The 12726-nt window shown below is 38.2% G+C and overlaps 2 protein-coding genes across 16 annotated transcripts in view; both read right to left on the bottom strand.

Annotated features, from left to right (window-relative positions):
- Nucleotides 1–6071, bottom strand: part of map7d3 (MAP7 domain containing 3) — a 34891-nt gene extending 28820 nt beyond the window's left edge. For 14 of the 15 annotated variants that reach the window (XM_034690624.1, XM_034690627.1, XM_034690628.1 and 11 more), the window contains exon 1: nucleotides 5783–6054. In XM_034690624.1, coding sequence (XP_034546515.1) covers nucleotides 5783–5828 — 46 coding nt within the window. In that variant the 5' untranslated portion in view covers nucleotides 5829–6054. Of the gene's footprint in view, nucleotides 1–5782 lie in introns of all 15 variants that reach the window. The other variant, XM_034690630.1, reaches the window with a different exon arrangement.
- A 2110-nt stretch (nucleotides 6072–8181) lies between these two features.
- Nucleotides 8182–11297, bottom strand: LOC117817699. The gene is made up of 8 exons (XM_034690453.1): nucleotides 11205–11297; nucleotides 10936–11114; nucleotides 10719–10855; nucleotides 10533–10643; nucleotides 10288–10435; nucleotides 10048–10192; nucleotides 8691–8739; nucleotides 8182–8471 (listed from the first exon to the last, which is right to left on the bottom strand). The coding sequence occupies exons 3-8, from the start codon at nucleotides 10834–10836 to the stop codon at nucleotides 8368–8370; spliced, it is 675 nt and encodes a 224-aa protein (XP_034546344.1). The 5' UTR covers nucleotides 10837–10855; nucleotides 10936–11114; nucleotides 11205–11297; the 3' UTR covers nucleotides 8182–8367.
- Between the last annotated feature and the right edge of the window lie 1429 nt (nucleotides 11298–12726).

The following is a 12726-nucleotide window of genomic DNA, read 5'->3' as shown; positions in this document are numbered from 1 at the left end:
CACCGAACACCCAACTGCTCGGGTGGTACTGGTTGATGACAGCCTCCACACTCTGACATCTCTCCATCATTACATGCCCATAGCATGTTTGTGCATGATGGTATATCAAACTATTTGTATGTAGCATGAACACGGAAAAAGAACACAAGTACAAAAATTTAATTTCCCCCGTGGGGATTAATAAAGGAGGTTTACCTTATGAATGAAATGATGTTGGTGCTGCACCAATAATAGGTGACTTAACAAAACATATAAGCTGATATAATAATTTACTTCAATTTAAATAAACAAGTTTAGGACCCAAATATAAGATTTCCGTTGACCTCCTGCCTGACACAGCAGGTGTTTGCAAACTGCATACTCTAAGAGCAAGTAAAAGCAGACTTGGCAGCAAAGGGACGAAGAGGGAAACAGCTGCTCAGCTAAAACCATGAAGACTCTTATCTTTAAATTAACTTCTGTATATCCAGTTTAATAAGCCTGCCTGTGAGATGGGGAGAAAGATCCTGTTTTGCCAACAGACCTCAAGAGGGCCAGGTGTGCTCATAGAAATGAAAAGAGCCAATCAGAGGAGTTGTCTTGCATCACTCCATCACTATGGAGATTTGCACACATTAACATACATCATTGCTGCTGGCTGCTCGAAATGACTCAGCTATAAACACAGCACAAAATTGGAGGAACAAGGATAAGATGAAAGATAACATACTCTGTCTTGATCTTCATTGGAGGACATTTATTTGTTAGAGCAGGTCACAACAAGGGACAAGGAACGATAGACTCACGAAGTTAAAACAGATCATATTAAAGGTGAAGTTAATGCAAATATACACTATGTCTCTCTTTACTTATGGATGGGTTGGCTGTTACATTGGGTTATCAAAATACACACTAATGGGCAATAAATATATTATTACTGCAGAGTAAAAGTTATGTTAATCATGTAGGTTACTGTGATGCATTATATGTGATGTTTAAGAGCAAACTCAAGAGTCAAGACCTACCTTTTTAGTCTTGCTTTTAACTGAGTTTCATTCTCATAACAGTTTTATTTATTTATTTATTTATTTATTATCTAGTTCAAATTTTAGTAACTTTCTATTCTATTTTTTTTCTTTAAGTATAGCATCTTGTTTTCCTTTTATGGTTTAATATTTTAGTGTTTCATTATCTTAGTAATTCATTCTATTTTATTTATTTATTAATTTTAAGTGTAGCATCTTATTTTCTTTTAATGGTTTAATATTTTAGTGTTTTATTATCTTAGTAATTTATTTTATTTTATTTATTTATTTACTTTAAGTATAACATCTTATTTTCTTTTAATGGTTTTAATATTTTAGTGTTTTATTATCTTGGCAATGTACTTTACTTTGGTGATTTTAATTTCTTGTGTTGACTTTTAACATCTTATTTTACCTCCAGGGTTTCCTCATTAAGATATAATGAGAGTGTTTCCTCAGTTCGTTCAGCAACTTATTTTTTATTTGTATTTATTTATCTTATTTTTATTGTTTTTTATTATTATTGCTGCATATATTGTGTTCTTCACCTTAGGGATGTGGGGTGGGTTTTAGGGTTCAGGCTGGGTTGGGATTAGGATGGAGTGGTCCTTTTACTCTATGTATATCTTTTTTTTTTTTCTTAATTTATTCTATTTTTATTATTTTTTGTACAGCACTTTGTGTTACAATATCATTGTATGAAAAACGCTTTCTAAACAAAGTCTGATTGATTGATATTAAATTGGTAGGTGACACACATAGTTGGGCTCTATGTCCAGCTGTTGAGATACTGGTTTCAGGATTATCCAGCAGGTTTGGGCACTAAGAGATACTTGAAAGACCCAGGGAAAACATCCTGTGTACAGAACATATATATTGATTGCATGTGGTCCAACCTTTAGGCTACAGAGTTATTATAGCAGCACTAAAGACCAACAGGGGGGCTTCTGATGACCCTCCCTCTGCAGTCCAGACAAAACACCAAACAGGAAGCAGGCCAGTCTGGATTACATCATTACACTTGTGGTTGAATGCTAACACCGATCAAAAGCTTGTTCTCTAAACGACAGGCAAAAATCTTTAAACCAAATATTGGCAGTCTGTCAGAGAGACAATGCTGCTGTAAAGGGAAAGAAAGAGCAGGTTGGATCTCTTTTCTGTCCCTCTTTTCAGCCACGGCCTTCACTGTGCACTGCTGCATGGTATAATTAAGTAGCTTGTTGCACAGGAAGTGTCTGCATGGCTTAATGAAAGGGTGGACTACCATTCCCCAGTGAGTAGTGTGGAGAGGTTTTTTTTTTAAGGTTAGCTGCTTATTTCACTGTAAAAAATGTTGTTACTAAACCCCTTTGTATCACCTTGTGTAGTACTTGGCTGACAGACAAAAAAGCCTTGGTTGTCTGTGGCACAGAACGTCTAATCACTAGCTCAAGATTTCAGGTCCTCAGATAACACTGCTGATGCACGCTCACAAACGTGCACACACATGCACATACAAACACACAAGATCTACTATGGGATTACTCGAGACTTGTTCATGTTAAGGTAAGCCTCGGCTATTTGCAGTACTTGCAGGATAATGATGACACATCTTAGACAGCAAGGGAGTCTCCTCTTACAGTTGGACCAGTGTCTTCAGAAGCGGACGTTTCAACAAAATGACAAATCAAGACCGATTATGGATCACAATCATCAATGCAGTTCTGTGTTGTGATTAAACAATTTAGAAATTCATTAACTGAAGGTAAAAATGACAACATTTGACAACAGATTAACATTGTTGGTCATTTTTATGCTAAAAGAACATACATTTGCTGGTTTGAGTTTTTTAATGTGAGTTTATTAGTGACAGTAACTGGCAGATCTTTAGGTTTGGAGTTAGTTGGACAAAATAAACAATTTAAAGAGATCTCTTTAAGCTCTGGACATTTTGTACACTCAAGACTACACAAATAATTTGTAGATTTATTGGATGCGAAAATAATTATAAGTTGCAGACACAACTGTCTCACCCCTTATCTGTTTAGGTGCTTTAACTGAGTATTTTAAAGTCAGGTTTTATGGGGTTGAATAAGTTTTGTTGCTTAAACTAAGCTGAGGGAAGTTTTGTCAACTCTATAAAACAGAGGTCGATCTTTACAGCAGAAATAAACATGTTTACAGCCTGGTTCAAAAAACGAGTGTAGTCTGGATAGCTCATTTCTCGATCGGCACACACTGTACGATGGGTACATTTTTTTTCAAACGCAGCAATTTCGAAGATATTGAGATTACGAGTCTACCAATGAGAGGCACAGCTGACTTGATTGACAGGCGGGAACACTGTAGCTGTTGGCGAGGAGGCTCAAAGCCCGCCTCTTTACGTCACACTGGCTCGACAGCAGCAATATGGCTGCCGCCGACGATTGGCTTCAAAACAACGCTTCAGAACAGATGGGTGACATCATGGATACTACGTCCATTATTTTTTACAGTCTGTGGTCACTGCAAATAAATCTAAAATAAATCATCACTTTGAAGCCAGCGAATCATGTCAAAGTATTCTGGAATAACTAGAGATGGTTTACAGGCCTTACTAAACCAAAAGAAGCGAGAACCAGATAAATCATACCGCCTAATCCAACAACATTTAACAAATATAAGATATACCTTACAAATAACAAAACAAATGTTATCTCTTCTGCCATCTGTATCCCAAATACCCACTCATAGAAAGACTGCCACTCACAGACAATAAAGATCTGTGTTTTGAAGTTATTCACTTTGTGCGAGCATCTACAGGGGAACAACTCCCAAGAAATGAACAATTTGGACTTATTTCTAAACAGGAACTTATCTTAAACCATCCCAAATCTCAAGGCAAGGATGGAGGAGAACTTGAATTAAATGTGAGTAATGTGAAGTGCAAAAATAAAGATGAACCCCAAAGTAAATAGAATTTTCTTTATGATATACATTCTGACTGGTTCCATTCTCATGATAGATGCGCCTATACAAATTCACATGTTTTGCCATTCAAATCTCTGTGGATTTGTACACGAGTGCACGCATAGACGGTGTGCTGGTTAGTTTTAAAGTTCAAGAAGACAAATCCAAATCTGAGAACTTCCACAGTGAAATGAAGGCTGGTCCATTTCCTCCTTTGGTTAAATCCAACCAGCTCAGAAATACTTCTCATGCTTTTAGTTATGCAGCAGCAGCAGTAGTTGAGCCAGGATCAGGATAACCTTGTAGTGTGACTTGCAGTGGTGTGATCTCCTTTTATAATAGCGGGGTTCATTTCTACTCGCTCACATTCTTGTGGAAATGATCGTCCATATGAGCCAGATTCCTAACATTACTTTATTATTGTCAGTCTTCTGCTCTGACTGGAGGCCAAGCACAAACTGACATCCTTTGACTCCTCGCAAAAAACAGATTTCCAACATTTCACTGGGTTATTTTCATAAAACCTCAGAATGGGGTGGATGTTACATTCCAGGTTGAAAACACTGAATGGAAAAAGTCTCGGGAAACAGGAAGAAGATCAGGTCCAAAGATGGAGCAGTTGTTGCTAGGAGTAAAACATGCCTACACCCACGTAGGGTATGCAGAAAACTCCCTTTCACCCTTAAAAAAAGCTGTGAGCCCGGCTGCAGCCGAAGTCATAACAAACTGTGCATTCATACCCACAGATGCAGACACAGTCAACATCCATGTCTGAGAGACACGCATTGATTGAGATTTGACTGCAGCAGTTGGTCTACATAGTGCAATTACAAAAACTGCAATGTGCTTTGAGCGTGACAGAGCTGTTTGTGGCTCAGACCAAAACTCTTTTATCACTTCATCAAGACTTTTCTAGAAGAGAAAGAAAGGATACAGCGTTATGCTCTGAATAGAGCTCAACGTGTGATAGTGTCTGACACCACAGCATTATGTGAAATCCAGGTCAGACATTGTTATGATGACCCTCCCCTGTGAGTAGAGGGGGTTATGCCATATGTCAACAAATACGAATAACTGTAAGTCTGTGTTCAGAACAGAGAATGTAACATTTTAGATTACTGTACGAGGTTTTTAATCAGCAGCATGCTACACAACTAAACTGATGAACTGACTTTGTGTTGGATTCACCTGTAAGTATCAGAGCTCTGTCAGCTAAAGTACAGCAGCAGACATGAAGACAGAAACGCTGCCTGCTGTCTTCCTGATAGAGATAGCAGATGATCACTTCGGACAGTAATCCCCAAGTGATGATAGGAAACGATATCTAAGCGAAAGCCAGTTACAAAGCAACTGGTTAGCTTTGTTTGACAACCATTTATAGTTTCTTCACCTACTCTAGTATTATAATACAGAAGTGTTTGTTATGAAACGTGATTATTATTCGACAAAGCAATGCTAAAGTAGTGCTAAGTAAGTAAGCTAGGCGCCAGACAAGTAAAGTCGTCATATGTCAACCGGCTCAAGCTGCAAAATACAAGGTTCAAACTTCAGTGTAGATTAAAGATACTTTACTTTTATACAGTCAAAGTAGTTAATTAAGCTGTGGGGTGGGTACAGCAGTCAACTTAAATGTGTCAGTACAGTTTCAGAACGTTAACGGGGGATAAAGTTGCAGGTTTTTCCGCATCCATTGTCAGCAGATAACCAGACACAGAGCTAACGTTACTAGCTAGAAAAGCTGGCCGGCGTTCAAGTTACCCGGTTAAGCAAGACAACGTTACAAAGTTATATTTAAAATCGTGAGACACAACTTCTGCAACAATAATATCAAGTGCCAGTCATTTTCTTACCCATTTGGGCTCGCAAGCCTTTGAGAGTCGAAGCACCCTCCGCCATTTCTCTGAAGTTTTTCCTTCTCTGTTTTTTCTAAAGCAGGCGCGCGCAAAGCATCGCAGCCGGCAGGACTCGGACACCGCGCGGGGACGTGGACATCAAAGATTGAGTGACATGTAAAGAGGTCTGACTCTGATTCGTTTCTGGGAAACCATTAACAATGTCGCAAAGAGGGAGGGATGCATTCACAAAGCTGCAAGTTTCAAGGGGAAGTTGATATGGTCAACACCTGTAGTTGTTTTTTTTCAAACATAAGATCACCTTCAAAATGAATTAAATCCAGTCTTAAATAAATACATTTCATTATTATTGCTATACATGCAGTGGTGGACAAAGTACACAGCTTCATTACTTAAGTCAAAGTATAGATACTCCATGTCAAATATTACTCCAATACAAGTGAAAGTTGCTCTGTCAGATTATTACTTGAGTTAAAGTATTGGTAGTACTTGCTTTTAAAAATTCTCAAGTATTCAAAGTACTTCTTAAAAAATCTCAAAACATTGTATTTTCACAAAGCATGAGTGCAGTCAAGAATACATAAGAGTACATTCTGTTTATCTAGAAACCATTACTTGAAATCTCTAAAAACTATACCATGGAATAAAAACAGCAACTAAGTTACTCCAAGCACAGACAACTTAGTTGGAAATGTTCATCTGGAATGAAACAAATGTTACGTAGCTCAACATCTTTCTCAGGTTGGACAGTGAAGTTTTGTATTTTTGGGCAGAGTGGGAAACAGGGAGAACATTTCAAAGGATACGTATCATTCTTCATTTCAAAAACCTCTTACGCGGGGTGAAGATATGGCCATGGGAGCTCAGGTGGAGAATTATAGCCATCATTACCACCTCTAAATGAACTGCCTGATCTGAGTGAAATTTGCTCTGTGTTTGCTCCACGTTCAACTGTGGAGACGCATGATATACAGGTACGACTAAACCACTGAGACAAACAGAACTACACAAACACATTTCACTGTCTTAGGGATCAGATTTCAGAAAAGATAAGGAAATTCATGAGCTGAACTTCAAAGCAAGAGTAGCGAGTAACTAGAGCATTGATAGAAATGTAGTGGAGTAAAAATGAAAATAATTGTCTTCTGAATGTAGTGGAGTAAAAATGAAAATAATTGTCTTCTGAATGTAGTGGAGTAAAAGTAATACGTTTCCCCTAAAAATAATACTCAAGTATAGTACAGATACTCAAAAAAAAAATCTTAAATACAGTACTCAAGTAAATTTACTGTTACTGTCCACCACTGTAAACATGTATTTGCTACTTTTTAGCCTGTGAAAGATAATGACACTAATGAGCTGAGTATTTTTGAGAGAATATAATGATGGGCATAAAATAAAATGCTTTATTTACAAACACTCTTATATTAATGCAAAAAAGTGATATAAAAAAACAGTGCCACATGATAATGTCACTGGACTATTTGTATAAACTTCAACTATAGCGTAAATATGTGAACCACATCCAATAAACCTACGTTGCCTCTTAGTTGCTGCATAATTTTGGAGATTAATTCTGTCTACGGGAGTCCCACTAAAACTGTGCAAACCGCACAGTGGGTCCTTATTTGTGAATAAAAGTGGTTCATCAATGTAATCGACGATCTATGGGAAACACATTCAATTTGGCTTTGGAATTCAATGGCGCCCTCTAGCGTTTATACTGCAGACTTGCTTGGTAACACACTGAAAGTTTACCCACCAGATATACTGCTGCAATTAAGGCTCAGAGCCAGTTAATTAAACAGGAATGACCTCCCATCAAATAAGAAGGTTAAACTAAACCAGGAGAGCATTTAATACGTTTAGAATGTCTTTGCAAATAGCCTGATGTAAATAGGCCTTAAAGGTTCACAAAGCTTACGTGAACAACACAGAAAACATTAGGCCTATCCATATTAACAGTGTGTTACAGAAATATGATGATAAAAAATACATTTTACCTGAGTGAATGTGCAGAAGGGTCTTCACAGCTAAGGATCAAAGTAAAAGGTCTGTAAGCAAACTTCTCCCACTGAGAGACTATTAAACTTTCTCAGGGCTTGCTGTTCTTTCGCCTTCTCTGAACACTGTATCCTCTGTCTGGGTCTGCCTCACATGCTTTAGCCAGAGGGCCTCTCATCTATTTTACATGGTAAACAGGAAGCAACACCACATGCAGGGTACAGTTGACACTGTGTTATTTAACTCTCAAAATACAGCAACAGTGACTTCTTGACACTTGTCATCGTGATTAACCATCCAACACCAATTAAAATAATACCAAGTGAATAAATAAACTTGATTATCAACAAGCATACAAATAAAGTACAAATGAGGTTTTTTAAGTTCTTCAGTCAGGTTTTTATTTTAATTTGCTCAAAATCAATTAATTACAGAGAGATGAATGTCTTTGAACCCCAACAATAAATGTAGTTAGATCCATCCACTGTTCCACAGTTGGTACCATGGTTACACATCCTTAAGGTCTAAGTGGTCACTTGTTCACCACAGCTTTGTGTATCCTAGCAACAACCTGAGGATTAGGCAGGAGAGCAGCAGCCTGGGCCAGCTGGGGCAGCAGTGTGTACGTGGAGGTGCGCAGGTACTGAAAAAGGTCCTGGAAGTCTCTGAGGTGAGCGATAACCTGAGGAGGGACACCGAGAGACAGTCCAAGTATCCTCAACATGTCCCTGTTATCAGCAAGGTCAAGCAGCAGGGACAAGTCCTGGACTGAGTTGTAGTCCAGTTTCTCAATACTCTGATCTGGACAGAGTCAGAACAGAAGTGTAACATGGAGTTCATAGAGGAGTGATATAGTATTATTCAGATAAGAAACTACTAACTGAAGAGAAAAAGTGCATACCTTGAGCCACCTCCCAAATTTTCTGAAGTTGTTGTTCCATCTGATATTTCTTATAAAAAGAAGACAGAGTAAGGAATAAAAAGTGTTCAGCGTTCTTTATGACTACATGAGCAAAATAACATGATACAAATGGGTATTTGTAACCTCCTTTGGCTGTGTTTTCAGAAGTTCTTTTTTTTAAAGTTTTTCAGTCTTTTTTTTATTTTGTGGAGTAGGAGTTCATTCAATTCTAAAAATATACATTTGAATATCAATAACTGCAAAGAACTTTCATAATGTGCAGCTTTGGCGCCCCCTGTTGACAAAGCAGTACCTCATCTCTTTTTCTGGACCTGTACAGTACACGTGTTGAGTGTTCTGTGACAAAAAAAATCCTCCTGCTTTCTTATAAGTGTGAAATGGATTAATCTTTTGCATTATGAAGTGTTATAGATGGGGGTAAGGTTTGGCCTTCTGGTTAGGTTGCGCGCTCATGGAGGCAGTAGCCCTCAAGCAGGCTGTTTAATTTCAACCTGAAGCCACTTTCCTTCATGTCAATCCCCACTCTCTCTATTAGTTTCCAGCTCTATTGTCCTACTCCCTCCAATTAAAGGCATAAAAGCCAGATAAATAAAACAAAACAAAAAAATCATAGAAATTAAAAATAATAATAATTGTATCAGCAGTGAGCTGTTGACCTTATCTGTCGTTAAAAATAACTATATAGAAACAAATGATGTTTTTCATGATAGTTTTGTTTGATTATTTGTTTTTAGGGACATTAGTGTTGATTCAGTCTGTTTTAGCTAAAAACTGAAGTGTTTTGCTTATAGATAATGTTTATGTTTTTAATACATTGAGTTTGATTTAAATGTCTTGCTGTTTAAGGGTTAAGGGTTTAAGATGTCACATCAGCCCTATGAGAAAATTGTGGTTGTTGTTCAGCATCTCTGGTCAGAGTATACTGTTACACTTCTTGAGTAAGCATGTAGCTTTTATACTATTAATGTAAAGCCTGTAACAAAATAATGCAGTCAAATATTTTGAAAGTAATTTCCTCATGCTGTATTTACAACAAATAGAAGTGCAAGTTTTCCCTTGTATTTGAGAGACAGTAACAGTCCCAAAAGCCTTTGTAAGTAAAACCCAAACTAACTTCACGGCTGGATTCTACAGTGGTTGACTGAGTTTTGTATGACTTTTCAATACTTATCTGTGAATAAAATGCAAAGTTTTTGTTGATCTTTGTGCTGACAAACTGAACACATAAACTTATATTGGACCAATAACCTATAATTAATAGTATGTTTGATCTATGGGATAATGCCATTCAAATCAGGGTGTATATCTAACAATATGATACATTACATCACTTTACCTCCTCCTTGGTATCACAGCGGCTTTGCTGTCCCTGCTGTGAGACGTTCTCCTCTTTCTTGCTGGATGGCTTAATATTGGTGGTGACATTAATCACAATAGAAGTAGGGGGCAACTCATTCTCATGGCTCAGTGAGTTAAGGCCTCTGGGTAGAGATGAAATGAATGTACATAATTACACAGGGAGTGGCTGAGGTGAATTCAATGAGTAATCAGACAGAATTTAGTATTCGCAAAGCACCTGGGGGGATCTTTATCTGGAAGAAGCTCCTCTGAAGAGGCCTCTGATTGTCTGGCTTCTGTCTCTGTAGTCCTGCACAAAGGTTCGTATTGAAGGTCCCCTACAGACAACAGTGCTTCAGGCACAGGACAGAGCTCAGGAATCTGCTCTGTACCAAGCAACAAAAGCACATGATCCAAATTAACTGAGCAATCAGAAGAGAATTCTGGAAGAAAAGGAGCAAAAACGTCATGATTGGAACTCACTGAATCTCTCTGCAGTCAGAAGGAAAGCCCAAAGCAGCAGAGCAACCAGAAAGACAACGGAAGCTGTTGCTGAACCAATCAAGACCACTGAAAAGGTTTCTTCTTTAACACCTTTGAAAAGACAGTCAGTCAAGTTAAATGGAAGACTGGGGCATACTGGTGATGAAAATCTACAGGGTTACTCACTCTGCTCCTTGGGTTCTTTGAAATCTTTGGATCCTTGAGCTGTTAGATGGAAACACTCTTTATGGGCTGTGTCATGACTGTTACAAGGCACACATAGCAGCTCAGCTTCCCCCGTCATGCTCCTGAGTTCATAATACCTGCACAGACAACTGCATTATACCATAAAACTATGGTCACATTTTTATGGTTGTCTGGTTAAATTGTAGGCATGACTCACCCTGGGAGGCACTGACCACACTGGGCGTCACTGATGGATGAGCATGCTGACTTCAGAGGGCGGTTGAGCAGATTACACTGGGTGCATCGAATGCAAGGAGCTACACCTGTATCTGCACTGAACCTCCGCTCTTCACATGGAATACAAACACCTTTACCAGCATCCCCAAAACCACAGTCCTGAGGAGGATGCACTTTACAAACTTGGAGCCAAGAGACAATGACCGCAAAGGAAAATATTTTAAATTGTGTTGATACATACTGTTATACCTCTGAGAGCTGTTCTCCAGGCCCACATACAGGGCAGGCAACACATGTGCCATTAGGGTGTAAGAACTCAGTCAGGTCACAGCTGGGATCAGTTTTCACCAGTAGACACCAAACCTAAGGAAGTACATGGTTAAATAAACGGTGCTGGAACACATTTTCAACAATTCAAATTAAAAATTAAATATACTATTAAAATGCAACAATTCAACTTGAAGACAGACATTCAGAGTATTAGAAAAAAAGGCATTAAATATGAATTATAAGAACTTGTATTATATCACTCATCATGTTTAATTATCAGACTGTATGAAAGATGGATATAGTCTCAGTGACATCAAAAAAATGTCGGATTAATCACAAGTTACCTATGGACAATCAAGCAAATAATCACAATTTTAGAGAACTTTAAAATAAGATAATCCGATGATAGGCACATTTTTGCAAACTGCGTCCTGAAAATCTCCCTGCTAAATTATCACTGAAATGTACATGACATCACTTAAATTAGACCTACCGTGAGCAGAGCAGCATAAAGACAAGCCTCCTTTAGGAAAGTGTCCATGGTTCTTCTCTGAGGAGGATGTCAACCATTAACCATGAAAGAGTTTTACTTTACTATAATCACAGAAGCACTTAGTCTGTAAAAGTTTACTCACATAAGAAATATTGAACGTCAGACAGCTGATTAAAAAAACATGAGAAGGAAAATATTAAAACCTTACAAGGCAGGTTTCAAATGTAAAGTGTTCATAGATTAATAATTTATTTGCGCTAGTTGTAGGAAGTGTGGTTATCCTCCATATAAGCTCCTTCACATTCAACTAAGGGGAAGTAGTTGGAAAGCAGGAATCCCCCTCATACCACATCATTTGTGACGCAGGAGAGGTTCCCAACAAGCCCATCGACCGGTGAACCAATGACTGTGAGAGGTCCCCCCTCCTGGGCTCCTCACGTCACACCTGGTCTTCTCATATTACTCCTGGGGAACTTGTTTTTTTGGGCTCTGGAGTCTCAGTCAGGAGGCAGAGAAGGGGGGTAAAGAAATAAAAATGGATCAATGAGACCCTTGTTACAGAATTTGTCTCAAACAAGGAGACTGTGTGTGCATGTGTGAAAACATACTGGAAACAGTTCTGCTTAATGTTTTAAGACTACTTACTTTATTAACCAAGGGCTTGCTGAGGACTCTCATGTTTTAAACCATATACAGTACGATTCTACTAACTCTTTGAATCATCATCAGTTGCAATTTATTGTTTGACCACACTGTGGTAGTATGGAGCCATAAATCTGACCAAAATGCCCCCACTCTGGTTCTGTGTGGTGGGAATAAGATAATAGAAGTACTTGACATTTATTGGTTGGTTGTTAGGTAATGGCTAAAGAAGGGTGTACCATGGACTGTCTGCACTTTCAGATGAGGACATGAAAGACAAGGATGTCATATGTCAGATTGAAAATCCAATTACATTTGTTTGAACAGTTATCACTGGGAGATAAGTGGAAAGCACAAGAGGAGATC

This window comes from Notolabrus celidotus, chromosome 8 (assembly GCF_009762535.1).
Source record: "Notolabrus celidotus isolate fNotCel1 chromosome 8, fNotCel1.pri, whole genome shotgun sequence".
In the NCBI taxonomy this organism is placed as follows: domain Eukaryota; kingdom Metazoa; phylum Chordata; class Actinopteri; order Labriformes; family Labridae; genus Notolabrus; species Notolabrus celidotus.
Note: the sequence above shows the minus strand (reverse complement) of the source record. Positions and strands in the feature narration are given on the sequence as shown.

What these genes read in the sequence shown, in the direction of transcription:
- LOC117817699 (XM_034690453.1), bottom strand. Translation starts at nt 10,836, where the DNA reads ATGACGGGGGAAGCTGAGCTGCTATGTGTGCCTTGTAACAGTCATGAC. An exon ending in TCTGACTGCAGAGAGATTCA is followed by an intron (nt 10,436 to 10,532) that starts GTGAGTTCCAAT and finishes TGCTTGGTACAG; the next exon opens with AGCAGATTCCTGAGCTCTGT. An exon ending in CCAGATAAAGATCCCCCCAG is followed by an intron (nt 10,193 to 10,287) that starts GTGCTTTGCGAA and finishes ATCTCTACCCAG; the next exon opens with AGGCCTTAACTCACTGAGCC.